This window comes from Macadamia integrifolia, chromosome 11 (assembly GCF_013358625.1).
Source record: "Macadamia integrifolia cultivar HAES 741 chromosome 11, SCU_Mint_v3, whole genome shotgun sequence".
NCBI classification, from domain to species: domain Eukaryota; kingdom Viridiplantae; phylum Streptophyta; class Magnoliopsida; order Proteales; family Proteaceae; genus Macadamia; species Macadamia integrifolia.
Window position 1 is genome coordinate 22,223,897 of NC_056567.1, and position 20,170 is coordinate 22,244,066.

The following is a 20,170-nucleotide window of genomic DNA, read 5'->3' on the forward strand; positions in this document are numbered from 1 at the left end:
GTCATTTAGATTTCGTTCCAAATACAAAAAAAGTGAATAATTAAGGTAATCGTTCTTGAAACAGATTCACCGAACACCATTTTTTTATTTTAAAAAGAAATTTTGACATAGAAACTGTAATTTCTATTTTTGACATGAAACATCATTTCTAAAATTGAATGACTACTAAACGCAGTCTAAGAATGAAATAGTATGATCAAGACCAATACTGACTGATCCAACTTGGAATTAGTAACGGCGAACCAATACCAATCTGATTCCCAATATTTAAATCCCTCAAGCACACAAAAATAAAAATAAAAAGTCCGGCTCAATTTTTTTACATCTCTAAACTGAAAGTTAAAGTCAAAGTCTCATAGTACTGGACCCCAAACGGGCAGACACATGCCACGTGCGAGTACAATTCTGTATTTTTCCATATGCACCCTTCAGCTTCTCCAAAATTCCTCAATACACCCGTCTATCGACTGCATTGCAAATCCATTAAAAAAAAGGATATAGGAAAGAGAAGACCCAAAGTGAGCGATGATTGGAGGAAGTCCTACTCCTGCATAACACCACTGAAGAAGTTCAGCTTAGTCGCCGGTGAATATACTAAAAGTTTCTAAACGTGACGCAGACACAGAAATACCAGAATAATTAACAAAGAAAGAGCCCAGCCGATGCCGATCAGCCCCAATACGCAATCCGTTAAAATTACCACACTACCCCTCCCACCCCACCAACGCCGTTGAGCAAGCAAGGGGGCACGCGAGATCTCCTGGCTCTTGCTCGCTCGATCGCTCGCTCGCTCGCTCGCCTCTCACATTCCTCTCTTCTCCGCACAAAGTAGGAGGAGAAGCAGAAATATAAAGCAAAGCAGAGCGAGGCGAGGAAGACAAGTCAGCCCCCGAGAAATCTCTCTCCACACGCAATACAGAGAGGTAGAGAGAGGAAGAGAGAGCCCAGAAGAATAGGAAGCCAAGAAGAAGAAGAAGAAGAAGAAGAAGAAGAAGCCTTTCTCTGGCTTTTCGAGGTTTTCACGGTGGTAGCAACAATGCCTGCTCAGAAGCGTTCCTCGGAAAATCTCGAGGAGGAATCTCCGCAACGCCACCACCATCACCACAACAACAACAACAACAACACCTCCACCACGCAGCAAGTGGCAGCAGAAGAAGAAGATGGAGAGGGTACGTGTGCTCATCTGGAAGGAATCTCAGTTTAGTGTTGTTGAATTCGTTGTTTCAGTTACCATCTGTCGTTCACGATCGTTTATATCGATCTTCTCTATTTCTCAGATTCTCATGGAAGCCCTTCGTCTAGTAGCGGAGATAAAAACGAGTATGTTCTTCTTTCTTCTCTTTTGGTTTTACAGACATTTCTGTTTTTTTTTTCCTGTCGTCCAAGGGGAGGATTTTTTGTTGGTGAATGTTGGTGATGTCCTCTGCTTGGATCTTATGGATTGTCGGCCTTCGTTTCTACGTTTTGGATCTGCTTGATTTTATGCGTAAGAGATCAGTTGCATGTTGTGATTTATCGATGTATTTGTTCCGTACTTGCAAGCTTAATGTTCTGTTTTTGTTCTCGCGGATGGGATTTCGGATTTTCTTGTACTTGTTGAAGGCGCATTCCTTCTTCCTCTGCCTCTCTTTAATGCATCCATTTCTGCAACGTATCGTGTTGTAGGTGCTGATAATGGACCAATTGAGCTCGAACCAGCTTGTGTAAACGTTGCCATGCAGCGAATTTTGGTGTCACTGGGACAATCCTACTAGGAGGATGTCAGGCTCTCTAGTTTTTAATGTTCTTCGTAGAAAGCATCTGTTACTCTGGTGCTTCATGTGAGGACCTGCTTCTGGGAAGTTTTCCCTTTTCCTGTTCTGGCTAATTCGTCCATGATTCGTGAATGTCTTGCTATATCACACTTCCATTAAAGATCGAGTAAATGCTGTGTAGGCCGTCAGCCAGGAATAGTTTGGCCATTTCTTTTTCTGTTCGCTCCTCTTTTCCTTTCGGATCTCCTTGCATATATTATTTTTCATTATCGTTTTAAAACTTGACACATTTCCGTAACAAGGGGAAACCTCTAATTGTAGAACTTGGGCGTACTCCCTTTTCCTCAAACTCTGCGTCCTTTGGTATTTTATTTATCCTGAACAAATGCTTACTAGTTGTCCTTTTCAACTAAAGTCTGTTCTTGGTCTCTGTTGCAAAATGAATTGTTTTGCTTCTGTTCTCTTCTAGCTGTTCCTGAGCTTGCTGTTACTTGCATGTGCATGTACTTCCTCCGAGTTGGGCAGATAACCCCAATGTGAATCTTGTGCTATGCATTTTACATTTCAATCCCTTTCTATTGGCTAGCTAGATGACAAGTGTATCTTTTCTTTTTCGCTCCCTTTCCCTTATGAGAAGTGTGCTGCTGCTTTTATATCATTAATCATATTTCAGGTGAAAATGCAGATGTGCTAAAACAATTGCCTTCCTGCAATTCATAAATTGTGACAGAGACTACTAGCTAAATTACCCTTTATCCATGAAAATAATGTAACTATTTTGGCACATTTTTTTTCTTCTTTAACAAGGAATTGTAAAGGTTTATTTTATTATTCATGTATGATATACGGAAATGTTTTTCATAGTGTCTTCTAAATTTCTAACTTCTCCTTGGAGGATGATGTGTTAGATGCTGAAAATTCATCTGACAAGGACCCTTTGAAAGCTTGAGTTTGGAAGTATGATCAGTGCTTGGGTTCTTGTCAGCTCTGTACTGCACCATGTGTTGTCAACTCTTTCCCCTAGTAATGCTGGCCGCTGGTTTTGCTTTGTGGAACAGTTCTTTGAAGTCTTGACATCCTACATGAATAGATGATAATGTGATTAATGCATGGGAACCTTAATGGTCTACCAACACAGCTGCCACATATAATGTTCCTGATTCTGCGATATATATCAAATTTGTGTGTTTGGCCACTATTCATCTCGAGTCATCCTCCTTTTTCCAGGTCTATTCCTTTGTTTAAACTATTCTTCAATCTTTCTTACCAACACAGTCCACTTCCTTTTTGCCTTTGTCTCACTCCTTTGTAGTCTTTTAACCTGCATCAATCTACCTATCTCATTGGCACTGTTGTTGGTCATTTACATCATTGGTCCTTTTGCAGATGACCCATTTATTTCACTTGACTCCTTTATCATTTATTGGGCTCCAGAAACCGGTTTACTGATCTGCATCACGCCTGCAAGCATATGCCTCATGTTCATATGGGGGTTATGTGGGTTGGTCAATGAAGTAACTGGATGTGAATCAATCAAATTGGGTTGGGCATTGGGCCCTAGGCCTCTTACAATATATAAAAAAAAGCATTGAGAAATGCCTGCCCACTGATATCCTTATGTATATTCTGTACTGTAAAGGCCACAACATTATTGCTAATTGAGTTATTGAGAGAAGGCCAAGCATAGCTGGAAATAAAAATTTCTTATATTTCTTGTCAATGTAATTGAAGGGCATAAATCTTTATCCGATATGTTTTATATTTTACTGAATCGATCTCTATGCTCTTCCCCCCACCAAAAAAAAAAAAAAAAATCTTTACCAATAAGTACTTAGTTGCCAATACTGTCTCTTGTTATTTGTCTGCAGATATGTCATAGTGAGATTGTCAGACATACGCAAAGAAGTGCAATGTCCAATATGCCTAGGTATGACTATTTTATCTATTTTATTGTGGAGATGAACAATATTGTTATATGGGTTAACTTCCATGCTCATAAGTCTCCCATGGAAGAATGGTCGTTATTGACATTCTACTGTAACGGTAGTTATTGACGTTCTACTGTACAATTAAATTATTTAGATTGATTATAAAGCACACAATCAAAACGATAGTGTTTACTCATATCACTTCCATATAACCTTATGTACCATGTAGTATGAAATATATCTCAACCATATCCCTGCCCAAAAGTGAGAAGGAGAAAATTTCAACTCTAAATTACCATGTTAAGCTGTGATATGCATAGAATTCACTAAATTTTAGCCACATATGTGTGAAAATCATTGGAGATCCTTTGGTCAAACACAGTGTGCTTGCTCGCCGGCTGTCAATGGCTTTCGTGCTCTAGTTAGACTCTTTTTTTCTGATTAAATTTAAATTTAAGATTTGTTTTATGATGTTTATTATGCTTAGTGAGAAAACATGGAGATCACTTTAGTTTCACAATATAATATCATATAGGAAATTTTTAGGTGGTTCAGTGAGTGTGGTTGGCTTTAATGGCTTGCATTGTACTAGTTCATAGTAGCACACTCTTAACTAATGTAGGCTAGGATAGATGACTACCAAGCCTTCAACTTCAGGATCTTTATAATCAGAAGAACAGCTGATAATCACCAAGGTAAGGCAGCAATCAATGGATCAGAATTAAAGAATAAAGCAGTTCCTTGTAAACCAGAATTCCCAAACCCAGAACTTGGGGCTTATGAATTCAGACGATACACCAGATGATAGGACTAACCAGCAGTAGGAATAGAATCCTAACAGTCCACAAACAATAATAAAACACCATCGAAACAGAGGAGGACAAGCCAGACCTATTGGTTCTGGTTCCTGTTCTGTAATATCACAACAGGACAAAAAGTAGACATTTCTAATATCTCAGAAACCAGGTTATAGATGGTGCTCCAGAAATGATCGATCCCCTCCCTAGGTGTGAGGATCCTCTGGTCAAAATATCAGACCAAACTGATGGTGGAATAGGCCTAGGCAGAATCTGAAATTTCTTCACAGAACTCTCTCTATTGCTGGACAGAACTGATAAAAAAAATTGATTTAAATACCTGTAACAGTAGACCAGAACCTTAACACCTTGAATACTATGGAGGATAAGAGGAAATATGTTGAAGGAACCTCTTGGGCTTCACACCGCAGAGAGTCAATTGGATCAAACACCAATTTCATCCGCCTTGATCAAACACAAGACAACTCTTATGGAGAAGACAATAGCAGCAGCCATTAATTCTTTTTTATGAAAATCATTCTTTTTTTAGGAGCCTCCTCCTCTTTATTTATAATGTTGATGGGGGAGGGAATTACAAAATAGAAGGTTCCTCAAAAAGGAAACCAAATATTCTCCAATAGTTGCTAAAAACTGAAATTAGAAACTAGCTGAAAAAGGAAACTAACAATTAATGACTTGACTCAACTAATAACTTGACTCCTAAGAAAACAAATATAACTTAAATTAAACCCAACCTGAAAAGGAAACTAATGAAAAAGGAAACAAACTAGTAATCCCGTATGCAACCTTAGAGCCCCGAGTTTAGGCCCATAAAAATGGCCTATTACACTCAAAACACATGGGATCAAAGGCCCAACATGTATGGAACCCAACCCTAGACTTATTCCTAATAAAACAAGCCTAGTTTGGTGAAGAATCTGCATCATCAACTCTTTACGGCCTCCTATCACTTTGTTCTTTTACTGGATTAGGAAGATACGATGCATGTATTGATTGTAAGCGAGGTCAAGTTATTCACTTTCAAGGCAACATATTTTAGGCCCCAGTTTGCTTCAATTTTCATTTATTTATGGTTTTTTCCCCTCTCTCTCTCTCTCTCTCTCTCTCTCTCTCTCTTGATGAGCACTTTGATGCCTGTCCTTATTGATTTCATGTTTTACTGGAAGATCTATGGAGTTGGAATGGGATGTTAGAGGCTGCTTAAAACCTTGACTAGGTTAGGTGTGTTAAAACCACTTATCCCAACATCTCGAACTATTAAGGGAAACAACAATGTATATCAATACAACAATATATGTCAGCAACCCGTACAAGTACACCCCCCCCAAAACACGGTTTTACACGGTACACCATCACATGGTACTGAGGGGCACAAGGCATGGGGCACATCACACAAATGGCCCGCACTTACCAGGGATTGAACTCCCAACCTACTAGCGCTGTTCCCATGTTACAACTGCTTATCCCAAAAAGCTTGAGCTGTTATGTAAGGGTAACAACAATGTTTATCAACAAAATGATATAACAACAAGGCAACTGCTATTAAGATATTAACTTGACAAAGCCTCTGACAGCACTACTTGGGGACTTAGGGTAGCCTCATGAATCATTTTCCACGTTATTTAGGTTCATATCTTCCACTAATATAAGTTTCCGTTTGTCTTGTCACTATTATGACTAGTCCTTTCTCTGATATCTCCTTGACCTCCTAGAATCTTTAACTTGCATCGTGTCACCTTCCCCTGTTGAAATATTGGTCTTTGTTGCACTTGACTTAACCATCTTTACCTTATCTCATCTTATCCCCTGTTAATGCTACCCATCATTTTTTGTGAATGCGTTGGTTTTTGTTTAGGACCCCCCAAAAAAAAAAAAAAAAAAGGGTGCAGTGACTCAACTCCTCAACTACACCTAAGAACTATCAAATGTAGTGATGATTACTTGCCTGCTATTATTATGGTTAAATTGAAATATTCTGTAAAAAAGAGTTTATGCAAGGGTAGTCCTATTTTTCTATTTTCACCCCTACCCTGACATGTCGGACAGTGATACACATGTCCAAACTACTGAACACTTCACGAATTTTCTTTACAAAATAAAAAAATAAACAGAGAGTTTGAGAGCAGGAATAGGAATATACATGTTTTCTTGTGACCTGTTCTATGGCCCATGTCATCTTGTTAGCTGCCTTTATGGCTGCACTACAGTACCAATGGGAGAAGCTTAGAATCTGAGGGATATGTGTCTTCCTGGACCAGAGTTTAGTCAGAAGTTAGGAGTAATGAGGTTTCTTTTATTTTAATTCTTGTCAGTGTTTCAGTGAAGTTCAAGTTTACTCAAAAATTCTTTTATTGTAAAAAATGTAGGGATGGTTTAGTGCTGGACTGCTAATCTTTAGAGGTCTATAATAGGTTTGTTTGGTCAATAAGTTTATGGAGTTATTCTAGCTATGCCAAAGCCATTAGCCATGGTTCTTCTTCTTCACACAGAGCCGTTGAAAGTTACTCTTTCCCTGATCCATTATAGTACTCCTATCCTTTGTCTTATTATATTCTTCTTTTCCATCATCTCCTCTTATTATACTGCCAGCATATCCTTCATTTATCTCCCCTTTAATTATTCATATCTGTTTTATTACTTTTTTTTTTCGGGCTTAATTAGTTGACACAGATTGTCCAACCTTTTTACGCAAAACTCAACGTTTGTGACGAAGAGGCCTGGTTATTCGGAAGGGTGTCTGCTAGTTTTTATTTTATTATTACTTTTTTTTTTCCGACTTGAATAGTTGACACAAACTGTCCAACCTTTTTACGCGAAACTCAACGTTTGTGATGAAGAGGCCTGGTTACTCGGATGGGAGTCTGCTAGTTTTTATTTTATTATTACTTTTTTTTCCGACTTGTAAATTTCAAAACATAAGGTCATCATACGTCAATAGGCAACTGAAATCCTTTCAACAATTGTCTAATCAAGCAAAATGGGCCAGTTTTGGCATTTGGAAATATAGTTTAAAGAAACATGATGGAATGACTCCCAGACTCAACTTACTTATAAAATAAAGAAAGTTCAAATTTTGTGTTTCTGTTTTATTTGGCTACTGTTTCTGGCCCTCTGTCTCCATGTGGGCTTAGGAAACCAATTGGAAATCCAGCTCCATTTTGTAGAGTTGACTTGATAGATAATCTTCCCTGTGGTTCTGCTACATGTCATGACTGAAGAAGAGGTTTATGTGGGAAGTTCGATTGAACATTTGACAAATCTCATTTGCTAATGATTATGTCACTGTGAAGTGGAGGCTCATTGTCTATATACTAGTCTTCTAAATATATGTCAGGTGGTGAATTTCAAATTGGTTCTTGCTCAACCAATTAGTGAGTCATTTTTCCTTGGTTAGTTGGCTCTATAAAACTTGAGAATTCTTAGGGATAGTTGCCCTTTAATTGACTGCCTGTCACAGTTTTCAATGCTCCATCCAACTAACGTAGTAATAAGTAACTACATAAGTATGATTGGCATTCTTGAATAAAATAATTCCTAGTTTTATTTAGTGAATAAAAGTTACTAATAAATTGCTGTTGCCATTTGGGAGCCTTTGGTAGATTATGTTTTACTTAAAAAGGAACAATAAGAAAGTAAATGTGGTTTTTTGGAGGAAGTTACTTACTATAGTGACTAAGAACATTTTAGTACTCTCTTAGTGAACCAGAAGACAGACAAATGAACTAGGTAACTATGCTTTATGTCCATAAGATGGGAGTGATCTTATGCCTTCACTAATGGATGGTTATGTGTTCAAGCTCTTCCAACTTCAAGCATCATAGCGCCCCAAGTTATACAATGGGACCTGACACATTAATTTTCAAAGAAAATATGCACCTAAAAATTTTCACAATGAGGAGAGCCAAGTACCTTGCCTATGGGTGGTCATATCGAATAGGCAATCCATCAAATCAGTGGGAATGGATATATCTTAGATAGTAATTAATATGCCCATCTATGTTGCAAGTACTATGTTTAATATTTTCTCTCTTCTGTAATTAATTCATTCAAATGCAAAAGCTAAAAGAATCTCAAAAGCTCAACTTGTCAAGATTGAGGGGTTTTATTGCACAGAATGTTTGAATAGTTGCTTACTTCTTTGTACGGATTCTTAATTGAACGTTGTCATTGGGAAGGAATTAAATTTTTGTTCGTTGTAGTATCAAGATGTGGTGCTAGGGCTGTTTGGTCTTATAGCCTTGAATGATATCCTTGTTTTTTTTTTCCTCATAAATTTGTCCCCTCCCCCTAACCCTGCAGTGGGGAGGAGATGAGTTATAGCTTGGGAATTATATTGTCTGTCAGGTTGCTGTTTAAATATGTCAACCGGGCATCCTGTTTTATCATGGGATAATCAACCAAATACAGATTGATTTACTTTATTTGAGAACAAAGTATCACTATGGTGTTTTACTCCGTGTTCTGTTTTACCAATTAGAAAGTGGGTATCTTCATTCTTCGTCAGACCTAGACTCTGCAAGGGACACTTATAAATTGAAACTGATGAATATCTATGCTTTAGATTTGAGGGGATTATTATTGGATAATGAATAGTTGGTTTTTGTCATGAAGGAAAAAGGTAGTACATTATGGCCTTTGGTAATAAATGGTGCCATCAATTGCCGAGTTTTAAATGAGTACATGCAACTTATAACCTATTAATAAAGTTTCTGTTCCTTACAACTGACTTCTGAATTGTCCTTTTGTTCTTATTTTCCCTTTGACTATCTTTTCTCTTCTTTCTGTTAAAAGCTTCAACTAAAATTCATGGTTAATAATTTGTTGCTACTATCAATCACCACCCACACCAGCAGCAGCAGAGTTTTTATTCCCTACAATTTTGGATTCCCACTTATAAGGCATGGTGACTGCTACTGGATTCCTTGTGATTGTGCATCACCATGCCATCTTATCATAAGAATGCCGTCAACTAACAAATCAAAGGAAGTGCAAACCACAAAAAATTGGGGTGCCTTATGTTTAAGTGAATTGATTGACTTGGGGGTATATCTACGGATCACAGAGATATAGATACAACGATGACAAAGAACAAAATTCATGTAGTAACTAGTAATCACTGCATCCAATTCTGTGGGGTTTCCCTCCCTTCCCTTTTAGGGACAGGAGTTCCAACTTCCAAAATATCATACTTAGCAATCGCAATTGCACATTCGAACTGCTTTCTTATCCTCAATTAGCCATGTTTCACTCCAGTCTCTCCTTGCTTAATATGTTGATGAAGTGGACATTTGCTTTCTAGAGTAGAATCAGCCCCAATGGCAATAAGTTGTTGGCTGTGGACCTCACAATCAGAAACAGAGTATTTATGCACTGACAAGGGAAGTGCACCACAAGTTGCCAGTTTTTCCTTGGTTTGACCACTCAATCTTTTTTCTTATTTTTCTCGTTACAGTGACAGATTGGTAGTTTCTGGTATAGTGGTATTCATGTTTTTTTAGGGTTTTTTGGTGGCATTTTCTAAGTTTTAACATGTTTTATTGTAATTGGATATCAAATTGTACCCAGGTTTAATTAACTAATGAAGAGTGTTAAAATTTTGTTAGCATTTAATATTTTTAATCAGAACCGGAAAGAATGGGATGGACTGCAGACTTCAACAGGAGAGAAAATTATTTATTGGAGAATATCACTAAAGACCTGCTAGATTGAATTCTAAGTATATTTGTTTCTTTCCTTTCTTATTATAGTACCTCCTTAATTTACTTTCATTTCCTTATCATTCATGGTATTGTTCATACAAGTGGTGTTCATATTCTCTCTCTTTCCATTCTTTAAATTTTCTTATTCTTCTATTCTTCTATTACTCTGCAACCTTCAAACCTGTTTTCCCCTTTGTTACCCTCCCACTACAGCCTAGCTACCATTAAGGCTGATTTATTTTCATTGATTAGGTTTGGCTGACAATCTGTTTCGTAATTATTCTGAACTGTTAATTGGTAGATATAATTAAACATATGTATGAGGATGCGATGACTAGTGTGAGAACCATGGGATGGCAAGGAAGTGAATTCTCAGTTACAATTGGGCTACATCAAGGACTTGCTTTAAGATCCTATTTGTTTTCTCGTATCATGAATGGTTAACTAGGAACATTCAAGATGAGAATTTCTATGGTGTATGCTCTTTGCTGATGATATTGTTTTAGTGGATGAGACAAAAGTTGAGATTAACATTAAATTGGAGCTATGAAGATCAACCTTGGAATCAAGAGGTTTTAAGATAAGTAGAACGAAGGTAGAGTATATGATGTGTAATTTAGTCACACTAAGATGGATAATGATATGGTGAAGATTGAGAGGAGAGAGGTACCACAAAGTGATCAATTTTAGGTATTTGGGATCAATCATAAATAAAGAAGGTGATATAGAGGATGATGTTTCACAAAGGATTAAAATGGGATAGATGAAGTAGAGAAATGCATCCGGGGTGTTGTGCAATTGACACAATTGCTTTGAACTCGTAAGGAAAGTTCTATAGGGAGTCATTAGGTTGGCTATGATGTACGAGGCGAAATGCTAGGTAGTTAAGAAGAGTCGTATAGATAAGCTATGTGTAGTAGAGATGATGCTACGATGGATGTGCGGGAAAACTAGGAAGGACAAAATAAGGAATGACCATATTAGAGCTGATTTAGGAGTTGCCCTGATTCATGATAAGCTCTGATAGAGCCGTTTGAAGTGGTATAACCGTGTTCAACAGAGCCTTGGGATGCACTAGTAAGGAGGAGTGATCTGATTCAAATTGCAGGAGCTAAAAGAGCTAGTGGCAGACCTAAAATGACTATAGGAGAAGTAGAGAGGAAAGGCATGCATAGTTTAGGTCTTGCCCCAAGTATGACCTCGAATAGATCTGATTGGAGGGCAAGAATCTATGTAGCCAACCCCATTTAGGTGAGATTTTTACGGATTGTTTTTCCCCTTTTGCTTTTACGTTTCTTTTGCTGTCTTTGATCGGATCCATATAGCTGACCACATTTAGTCGGGATAAGGCTGAGTTGTTGTAAATCCCTTGTTGTTTTAATAAGAAAAGCACCAAACCTTGTAGACTTTCCATCCCTACCAAACTTTTTTTTTCTGCCGTAGAGGGGGGGTGGGGAGGTCAGCCCTAAGATCTTGGAAACCTTGGCTGGACTACATCTGATGTGATATATTATGTCAAACTTCTCTTTCTATGGTACCTGAAGTTTTTGAAACCTTCCTCATCAGATTTTTCACCAGAATCCACCTGAGTGCACAAATTCACTGTTTTCAAGAGTCTCTTCCATCTTAAGAAGTTAGAATATACTGTATCTCCATCTTCAAAATTGTGTTTATTCATCTACACTGTGAACTTGCAGACCACACCCTTCTCTCTACAAGAAACAAAAATTCATTAAGGAAATAGAGGAATGTGTTGGTTGAAAGCAGTGAAAATGTGAATAGAACATAGCATGAGACTTGGGACCATACTGACTATTTGAACAATATGAACACATCCTGTAGAAGGAGGTGTTTTTTTTTTTGAATAGTAAATTGGGAAAGAGAATGCTACCCGCTTGCTTTCTGCACACCCAGACACATGGGGAAGTGGAGGCTGGCTGTGAAAAGTTCCCTTGCCTCCGCCTCCACTTCCCCATGTGTCTGGTCATGTAGAACACAAGCAGGTAACGTTCTTTCTCCCTAACGAATTTTATTCAAGTGGAAGAAAAAATTTCAAAGATTGCAACCGTAAGTGTATCACACGGGCAATCCATCAACCTCAGAGGGTGAAGAAAGGTTATAGACGAAGGTCAATGGAATCAGAAGAAATACTTGTTTACTGTTCCTCTTTTCCCTTCCCCAACTAAAAAGTTGGGATCTTCAAATCACACAGGCAATCCATCAACCTCAGAGGATAAAGAAAGGTTATAGACCAAGGTCAATGGAATCAGAAGAAATATTAACGTACTGGTCCCCTTTGTCCTCCCCCAACCAAAATGTTGGGATCTTCAAACTGAGTCTAATCCAAGGTCCTAGAACTCAATGTGATATAAATCAGGTCATTTGTATTAGGTTTGAAACCAGAAAAGATGCAACTCTATAGAGGGAACCAAAGAAAACAAAATGAATTTCTTTTTCCTTTTTCTATTAAAATGATGATTTAAGACAAGACAGAGACAATTAGGGAGGAGGGGGGAGAGAGATGAATAATGTAGATAGATAGACAATATAAAATGTATAACAAGAGTTTTCTAGGTTGATTAGTACTTTTCCAATATTTATTCATTAAAATATGAGAAAAGGTAGCAACTAGCAAGCTTAACCTCAGCAGGGAACCTTTCCAGCTGAGTGGCTATGGCTTTGGAATGTCTTTTTCTTAAATAGGGTAAGGCCCTTGTGCTAACATGCAAAACTGTTCACAGAAAAAGGTAAAAGAGACAAAGCCTCGTCCTTTTTTTACGCCATTTTTGCCATGTGGACTGATCATTGGATAGATGTGGAATCCCCTATGTAGGCAGCGTAGGCTACCTGTCAAATTTAGTATCTATCTCGACCATATGACCTACCATTATGGGGTCTTTTCCCTTCTTTTTTTTTTCAACAGTCTCTATTCTCCAAACAAATTTGACTATTTCAAATCAATTTTCAGAGAATTATGTCTGTCGTCATAAAGCCTGTGGCTGATTTGTTGTGGTGTGTCAGTTTGACAGCCGACACTTATTATAATTAGCCATAACTCGTCAATCTTTTTGCATGGATCCTCACGCTCGTCTTTGCTTGGAATCTCCATGTAGCCGACCCCATTAAATTGGGATAAAGTTTTGGATGTTGTTGTATTTGACACATGATTACTTCAAATTGGAATCTAACTTATTCCTCAGTCAGGAGATCATTTGTACAATATGTCCACAAGGTTTGGTCATCTGTAGACACTGCCAGGCAGCCCGGAGGGTTCCTAGGCTGCTGTATGCCCACCTCATATGATATCGTTTGAAATTTTTTTTAGTGTGTAAATCTTTAGGCTTATATTTTAAAATCATGATGGTGGTGGTGATGGTATGGACACATGCGCTAATGTTGATGCAGCTCTAGTGTAGGTAAGGTGTATTGCTCCTCTGTACTTCTTGTGGACCACAGTGCTGCTCCCAGCATGCACCCCCTTTGACTCTCAATCAGGACCTTACATTATCTTTCTATGGATGCTGCTGATGTTATTATTCTTTTTTAGCATGTCGGTTGTGTATGGGAGCTGGGCTGAAAGCTGACACTTGCCTCTATATATATGGAAGAAGCTACAATTGATCATTCGTTTTATTGGTCAGGTATCATTCGGAAAACAAGAACTGTAATGGAATGCTTGCATCGCTTTTGCAGGGAATGCATTGACAAATCAATGCGAATGGGGTATGTTATGTAACAATGCCAGCTTCTCTGTACTCAATTCGATTGGAAACTGGCTTCGCAATATTTTCCAATTTCTCCTTTTTTTGGGCTGATCTCGATCTTACAAACAGTTCTCTACTGAAGTGGCAGTGATGCGATGTGTGCCATTTTTATTTAAACAGATTCTTTCCCTTTGTTGCAGGAACAATGAATGTCCTGCTTGCCGGACACATTGTGCAAGTCGTCGTTCTTTGAGGGATGATCCAAACTATGATTCTCTAATTGCAGCTTTGTATCCAGATATTGACAAGTATGAGGAAGAGGTATAAATAGACTAAAATATCCTTCTCTCTTACAATTTATAATTTGATTCAACATGTTGACATTTACTCTTTGTGAGTATGCTTTCAGGAACTAGCTTTCTATGAAGAGGAGAAGGATCGGAATAAGCAGGTGAGTGGGCATCAATTCCGTTGGCTACATTGCAATATAAATTCTGCCCATTTCATATGATTAAGATCCTTAATCTGGTCGGTCTCCTGGCTAGTCAAATACAATGCCTAAACTACTTTGATCATGCTGAAAATTATCTAGTTTGTGTGTATTTTGTTCCATACTTCCATTACTGCTGGTCCACCGCATAGAAGAGGGAATGCCCTTTTGTTTTAGGTTAGGATACCTTTGCTTAGCTTTTGCTTCAGAACCTTCTCTTTGTTTGCTTGACAGATCCAAGCATCCATTGCCCAGACATTGAAACGGCAGTCAGAAGCACTTGGTCGTAGACGCACAACAGCTAAAGCCACAGCAGCTGCATTTATGAGGAAATCTCAGGGAAATTATCGGAGCTCTCATTCAAGAGCGAGAAGAAGTGGTCGTGGTTTGGAACTTCAAGGATCCGATGATGATGACACAAATGGCAATGATGGAAGCAAAGATTCATCTTCTGATGAGCGCATAGAAGTGAAGCCTAAAAGGTGCAGGAGATGGTCAGGACCACGGTTCTCTCTTCCTTCTACTGCAGCTGCCCATGCAGATGGAGGCTGTGATGAAAATGATGATTTGGAATTGAGCAGAGAAAGCACAGGTGCATCTTCTGGTTTGGCTGGGAATCCAGAGGTATTGGCTTGGGGCAAGGGTGGTGTTCGGAGTCACACACGATATGGCAGTGTAAGTGGTAACAATGGTAAGAATGCTCGGACTACCCCCTTATCTAAGTTGGTAGATTACCTTCGGAGCTTGGACGGAAATGATGAGGTATAAGTAGTCTATTGCTTATTTGCTTCTTGGGTTTTCACATGCAATTACGAACATGATTGATCTCTCCTGTGGTTTCTGTATTCAGTTAGATGTACATCTGACACTTATCCCTTTGGACGAAGAAAGTATACCAAGTTTGCAGCGGCCATACCTTTGTTGCCATCCTACTTTGTCTATTAAACACTTATGCCAAGTAAAATACTCTGCCACCTCCTCTCTCGTCAAATTTGATTTCACTCTACTTCTGAGTTGTACAAACTTCATCTTACATCTCTAAATGATGCTGCTATTGCATGTATGGTGAACAGTATGTAGCACTCCAGACTCCTGTGCAAGCTGAAAACGTCGAAATATTGGTGGTAAAAGAGCCCCACTATACAAATGCTAAACAGTGTGGGTCCTTGTTCAATCCTTCAACCTCCAAGGATGTTCCGATTCTCAAGTCCCTTGTTGATCCTTCCAAAGATGAGCTGCAATTATTGGAAGAGAAAGAAACCCTGGCAGAACTTCAAGCTAATTGTACCTCTTGCCGAGGCCATCTGGTGAGGACATCCAAAATTGGACTTTTGTGTTCTAGCAGATTTTGACTGTGCTCTGTTGCAGTCATCAGCCTTTTTTGCCCTTACTACTTTCAGGTTCTGGCGTATCGGCAGAAGGCAGTTAGTTAAGGAAAACAAAAACTCGCCGACAGTCGACTTTTTCATGCTGAGCAGATGGTTGCATTCCCCATTGTGATTTGTATATAAATTGAAAAACAAAAGGTGTCTGCTTGATCTAGTTCCTGATGATGCATTGCTCTTCCAACACTGGATTATGTAAAGCCATAAAGAAGCAAGAGTTGCTGGGTTGTGTTGGAAGAAGTCACAAGAACATCAGTTCAAATATAGAAAGGTTGTTATGCTTGATAGTCAATAGAACTAATATTGAAATGGATGCCTCTGCCAATGATTTTTCTTATGTTTTACAAACAAGAAAGGGAAGGAAAAGAAAAGAAGGATTTAGGAGGATGCCTCTCCCCTAAAAGATGGTCAGGTTATAATTACAATCCCATCACACGAAAATTGGTTTAGTTACACATCACTCAAAAAATATCTGACAGTTTTTGTGGTTAAAGCCATATGGATGTACTTTTTCCTCCCACATGGTGAAGAGAATCTGTTAATGCATCAATCGACGAGAAAGGGTACTTTAGACCTTCATAAACAAAGGATAAGAATTAATGATAACATATATTATTTCAGTTCATTCATTCATAGTGGCAAATCACCTTGGATGAAAGAGAAATTTTCTTCCACCAGGTGGTGAAGTTCACCGCTCTGTCCTAGGTTCACAAACCCCTACAAAGTTTTGGTACATTTCTCAAAACTCCCTCATGATACCCAATGTGTGCATTTAATACACACATGGTGAATTGACGAATCAAACTTCAAATTCTTACTTAAGGGGCTTGCGGGGTTTGCAGGGTTCTTTTTTAGGAAGCGAGGGTTAAAATCGGGTCAAAATCCTCAGTTCTTTTTTTTTTTTTTGGGGGGGGGGGGGTATGAAGGTTCTTTGAGTTCATTCACTGTAGGGTTTCTTAGTGGCAAATGCCAATAGAAGAGGGGAGAATGAATGCCTTTGCTTAGGAAGCGAGGGTTAGGCCTGCTAAGGTTAGAGCCTGGAGGTATGATGTGTATATATAGAGATGTACTTGACTATGGCTGCGTTTGGTAGTCATTATATTTCAGAAACGATGTTTCTGTTTTAAATTTCATTTTGGAACAAAACCAGAATTTCTTGTTCTGGTGTTTTTTTTGCAATATTCATTTCAAAAAAACTGAAAAACGAATTGTGGACATCAAAAGGAAGATTCTATTTTCTTGTTCTCATAAAACGAAAAAATACCAGATATGTTTTTTCGGATGAGTACCAAACACAACCTATCTGTTTTCATTTGTTTCTTAATTTATGTTGATTTCTTTTATTAGAAAAGGGGGGGGGGGGCATGGTGATACGGGTCAATTTGTCGACAAGTGGCTGTATCTGATACATTGATACAATACCAATTCCAAACCACTCTCCCACCAATGCATAAGTCATTGGCTAGGCTACGATAATAACTAATAAATTAATATACAGAAAAAAATGAGACGTGGGATATGTTGGAATATAATTTAGTGGAAAATCAATATATTTTTATACGTAAATCAATTTAATAAAATTTTACCAATTAAACAGTTTTAAAACTCTATTAAAATATGCAAAAAAGAAAAAAGAAAAAAAAGAAAAGAAAAGAAAAGAAAAGAAAAAAGGAAGAAGAAGAAGAAAAAAAGACATTTGAAATATACTAAATTAGTCAAGAGTAGAATATTTTAACATTAATGAAATTCATTAATCATGATCAGATTCCTACCCCCATTTCCCCAAGCTCGGTCAAAGATGGCTTAGGAATCGAAGTTCAATCCAAAATGCAATATTCTTTAATTGCATGTTCAAAAATTAAGTTAAAACTTAAGCTATGGTTTTACCTGATTTACATATAATTTATATTATGTGACAGGTTGGATTGAGCTAAAATTTTGTAGTTTGATAGACCCTCAGTCCTCACCGTAAATTTCCTTAATCACATATCAAATTTCATTTTTAATTGAATTAAAAGAAAAAAAATCAAGATTTTACTGAGATCATATATCAACATATACAATCGAACAAGTCTATGGTTAACCTCTTATAGTGGATTGGATAATTTTTTTTTGGAAGGATTTGACATGTTTAAAGGGTGGGTGGGTCTAAGCATAATGGATTAATGTTAGCCCTTCATCCACAACCATGGCTGTCATATTGTAGAATTAGATGTTATCGGTCACTTTCAATTCAATATTCTTACCCTTACTCTTAACTCTAATTTTTTATTGGATGGTCAAACATATGAATTGTTAATAGGCAATTGGATTCTCAATGTGCCAATGCATCGAACGGTATTCGTTGTACACACACACAAGAGAAGGAAAATTGATATATAGGAAGTCATCGGTCATAGTTGTGAAGTGTCACGTCATTCGATTTAACCTATGGAACAATAATATTCATTTTGATAGGTGGGTGAGTCTCATAGTTATAAAACGTGTCATAATTTCATATCATGTAAGAGAAAACACATCATAGATACACATTCTATAGCACATCCCCAAGTGATAGAGATATTTTCCATAATTCATCATCATCATTCTTTGATAATAGGGAATGAATTTTAGAGCACTTTTGCTTTAATTGTTATAATTGTCAACATTATCATAAAATAAAGTAGTAGATGGATATACATGTTTATATACCACAGGCCCACAGGACTACATGACCACTTATATATGTGTCCTTTTATTCAATAATCCACACTCTTCTCCTCACGCACTTCCACGGTTCCATCCACTATTCTCAATGGTGCTTGCTCCTGGTGTCATCGCTGTAAAGCCTGCAACCAATAACCACCCAAACTTATATATCATATATAATACCATCATCAAAGATGCATAAAATATGACATCCAATGGCATGGAGGGGAAGGCGTATTGGGATTCAAGTATAACTCATCGTTGAAAGCTAGCCCTTAAGGAAAGGGTGCACTAGTCTTTGTATGTCTCTACATCAGGTAATTCAGATTCGATTTAAAATTGTTTCTATCATGTGGAACCCCAACGACAAGGCAAAGCTTGGATGTACTTAACTACATTTGTTAAGTTGGTACGTACCAGTCGTAAACAGTAGGGGTGTTAGGTTGGGGCTTGTCGAAGAGAGCAGCACCGATGCCTTTGGTGGCAAGGTTGCTCCCAGGGTTGAACACACTCCTCCACACGTTCTCTTTTCTAGCTGACGACGGTGTCACCGGCGTTGCCGGAGTTGGTGGGCTCTCCGGCATCAACAACGATTTGTTTCCCTTTCCTTCCTCATTTATATGGATATAAAAATTAAACTAAGAAGAAGAAGAAGAATAGAAATATAGCAGAGAAAGTTATATAAGAAGTGTGAAAGAGATGTGAGATCGAGGGTGAGAGCACATATATACATCTTTTAAGGTTCAAGGGCTTGGTGGTGATCATCCTCATGCCCTGATCAGGATCAGGCCCAGCCAATACCTCGTTCCAGAAATTTTCTATCAAAACCATATTTTCTGATTATTGATACAAACAACACACACACACACTCTCTCTCTCTCTCCATCTCCTTTGATCTTTTCTTCTCTCTAGGTATGGGTGTGGGTGCTTGGCTTGGTTTCAAGCTCTTCTTCTTGATCTGCTATAAATAGTGGCGGTTTGTGCTTAGATTAACAAGATTAATACTCCGACAAATCTATGGAGATCATGAACGATGTGGCCGATAAGAATGAGCTTATCCATCAATACCTCGTGACAATTGCTTTAAACTCCTATCACTGATGGCGATATTATCCCTTCCCTGTTTTTTATTTTTATTTCTTATGGATTTCTCGACTCATACAAGTCGCTGTGACAATGGGCTCTTTTTCTCTAGAAGCAGACACCGTAAATGGGAAAAAAATCGTCTGCAATTCCGATCTTGTACAATTCCGTGCAATACCACCTTCAGGCGGTGACACGTGTATTGATACCAATACAATGACCCAGATCTGATTTAAATGTCTTTTCACTGATTTAATGTTTTATTAGTTGTACCAGATCTGGGCCATTGTATTGGTATCAATACACGTGTCACCGCCTGAAGGTGGTATTGCACGGAATTGTACAAGATCGGAATTGCAGACGATTTCAACCCCCGTAAATGATGGTCGAAACGGGTAGGAAACACCCCATCAAAAACCTATACTTCAAATATCTTCATCTACGGGGTGAATTAGGGGGCGTTTGGTTCGAATTATCCATCGGATCAGATTCCAGGGATTCAAGTTCTCATTTAAATTAAACCGTTTGGTTCATATTTTAAAGCAACTGATCCGGAGTCAGCGTGTTCAACTGAATAACCCATTTACACTAAAACCTAGGACTCAAGTGGATTAACCTGAA

General features: G+C 38.1%; 2 protein-coding genes across 2 annotated transcripts; one reads left to right on the forward strand and one right to left on the reverse strand.

The window, feature by feature from the left end:
- The first annotated feature begins 583 nt into the window (after window positions 1-583).
- LOC122093841 (putative E3 ubiquitin-protein ligase RING1a) lies at window positions 584-16,070 on the forward strand. Its single transcript, XM_042664372.1, has 10 exons — window positions 584-1,169; window positions 1,278-1,320; window positions 3,623-3,681; window positions 13,841-13,922; window positions 14,104-14,224; window positions 14,313-14,354; window positions 14,628-15,155; window positions 15,244-15,351; window positions 15,467-15,700; window positions 15,794-16,070. The coding sequence occupies exons 1-10, from the start codon at window positions 1,037-1,039 to the stop codon at window positions 15,824-15,826; spliced, it is 1,383 nt and encodes a 460-aa protein (XP_042520306.1). The 5' UTR covers window positions 584-1,036; the 3' UTR covers window positions 15,827-16,070.
- Window positions 16,071-18,430: 2,360 nt separating this feature from the next.
- On the reverse strand, window positions 18,431-19,297 carry LOC122092852 (auxin-repressed 12.5 kDa protein-like). Its single transcript, XM_042663150.1, has 3 exons — window positions 19,190-19,297; window positions 18,884-19,077; window positions 18,431-18,606 (listed from the first exon to the last, which is right to left on the reverse strand). Exons 1-3 carry the CDS (start codon window positions 19,295-19,297, stop codon window positions 18,570-18,572), a joined length of 339 nt encoding a protein of 112 aa, XP_042519084.1. The 3' UTR covers window positions 18,431-18,569.
- Between the last annotated feature and the right edge of the window lie 873 nt (window positions 19,298-20,170).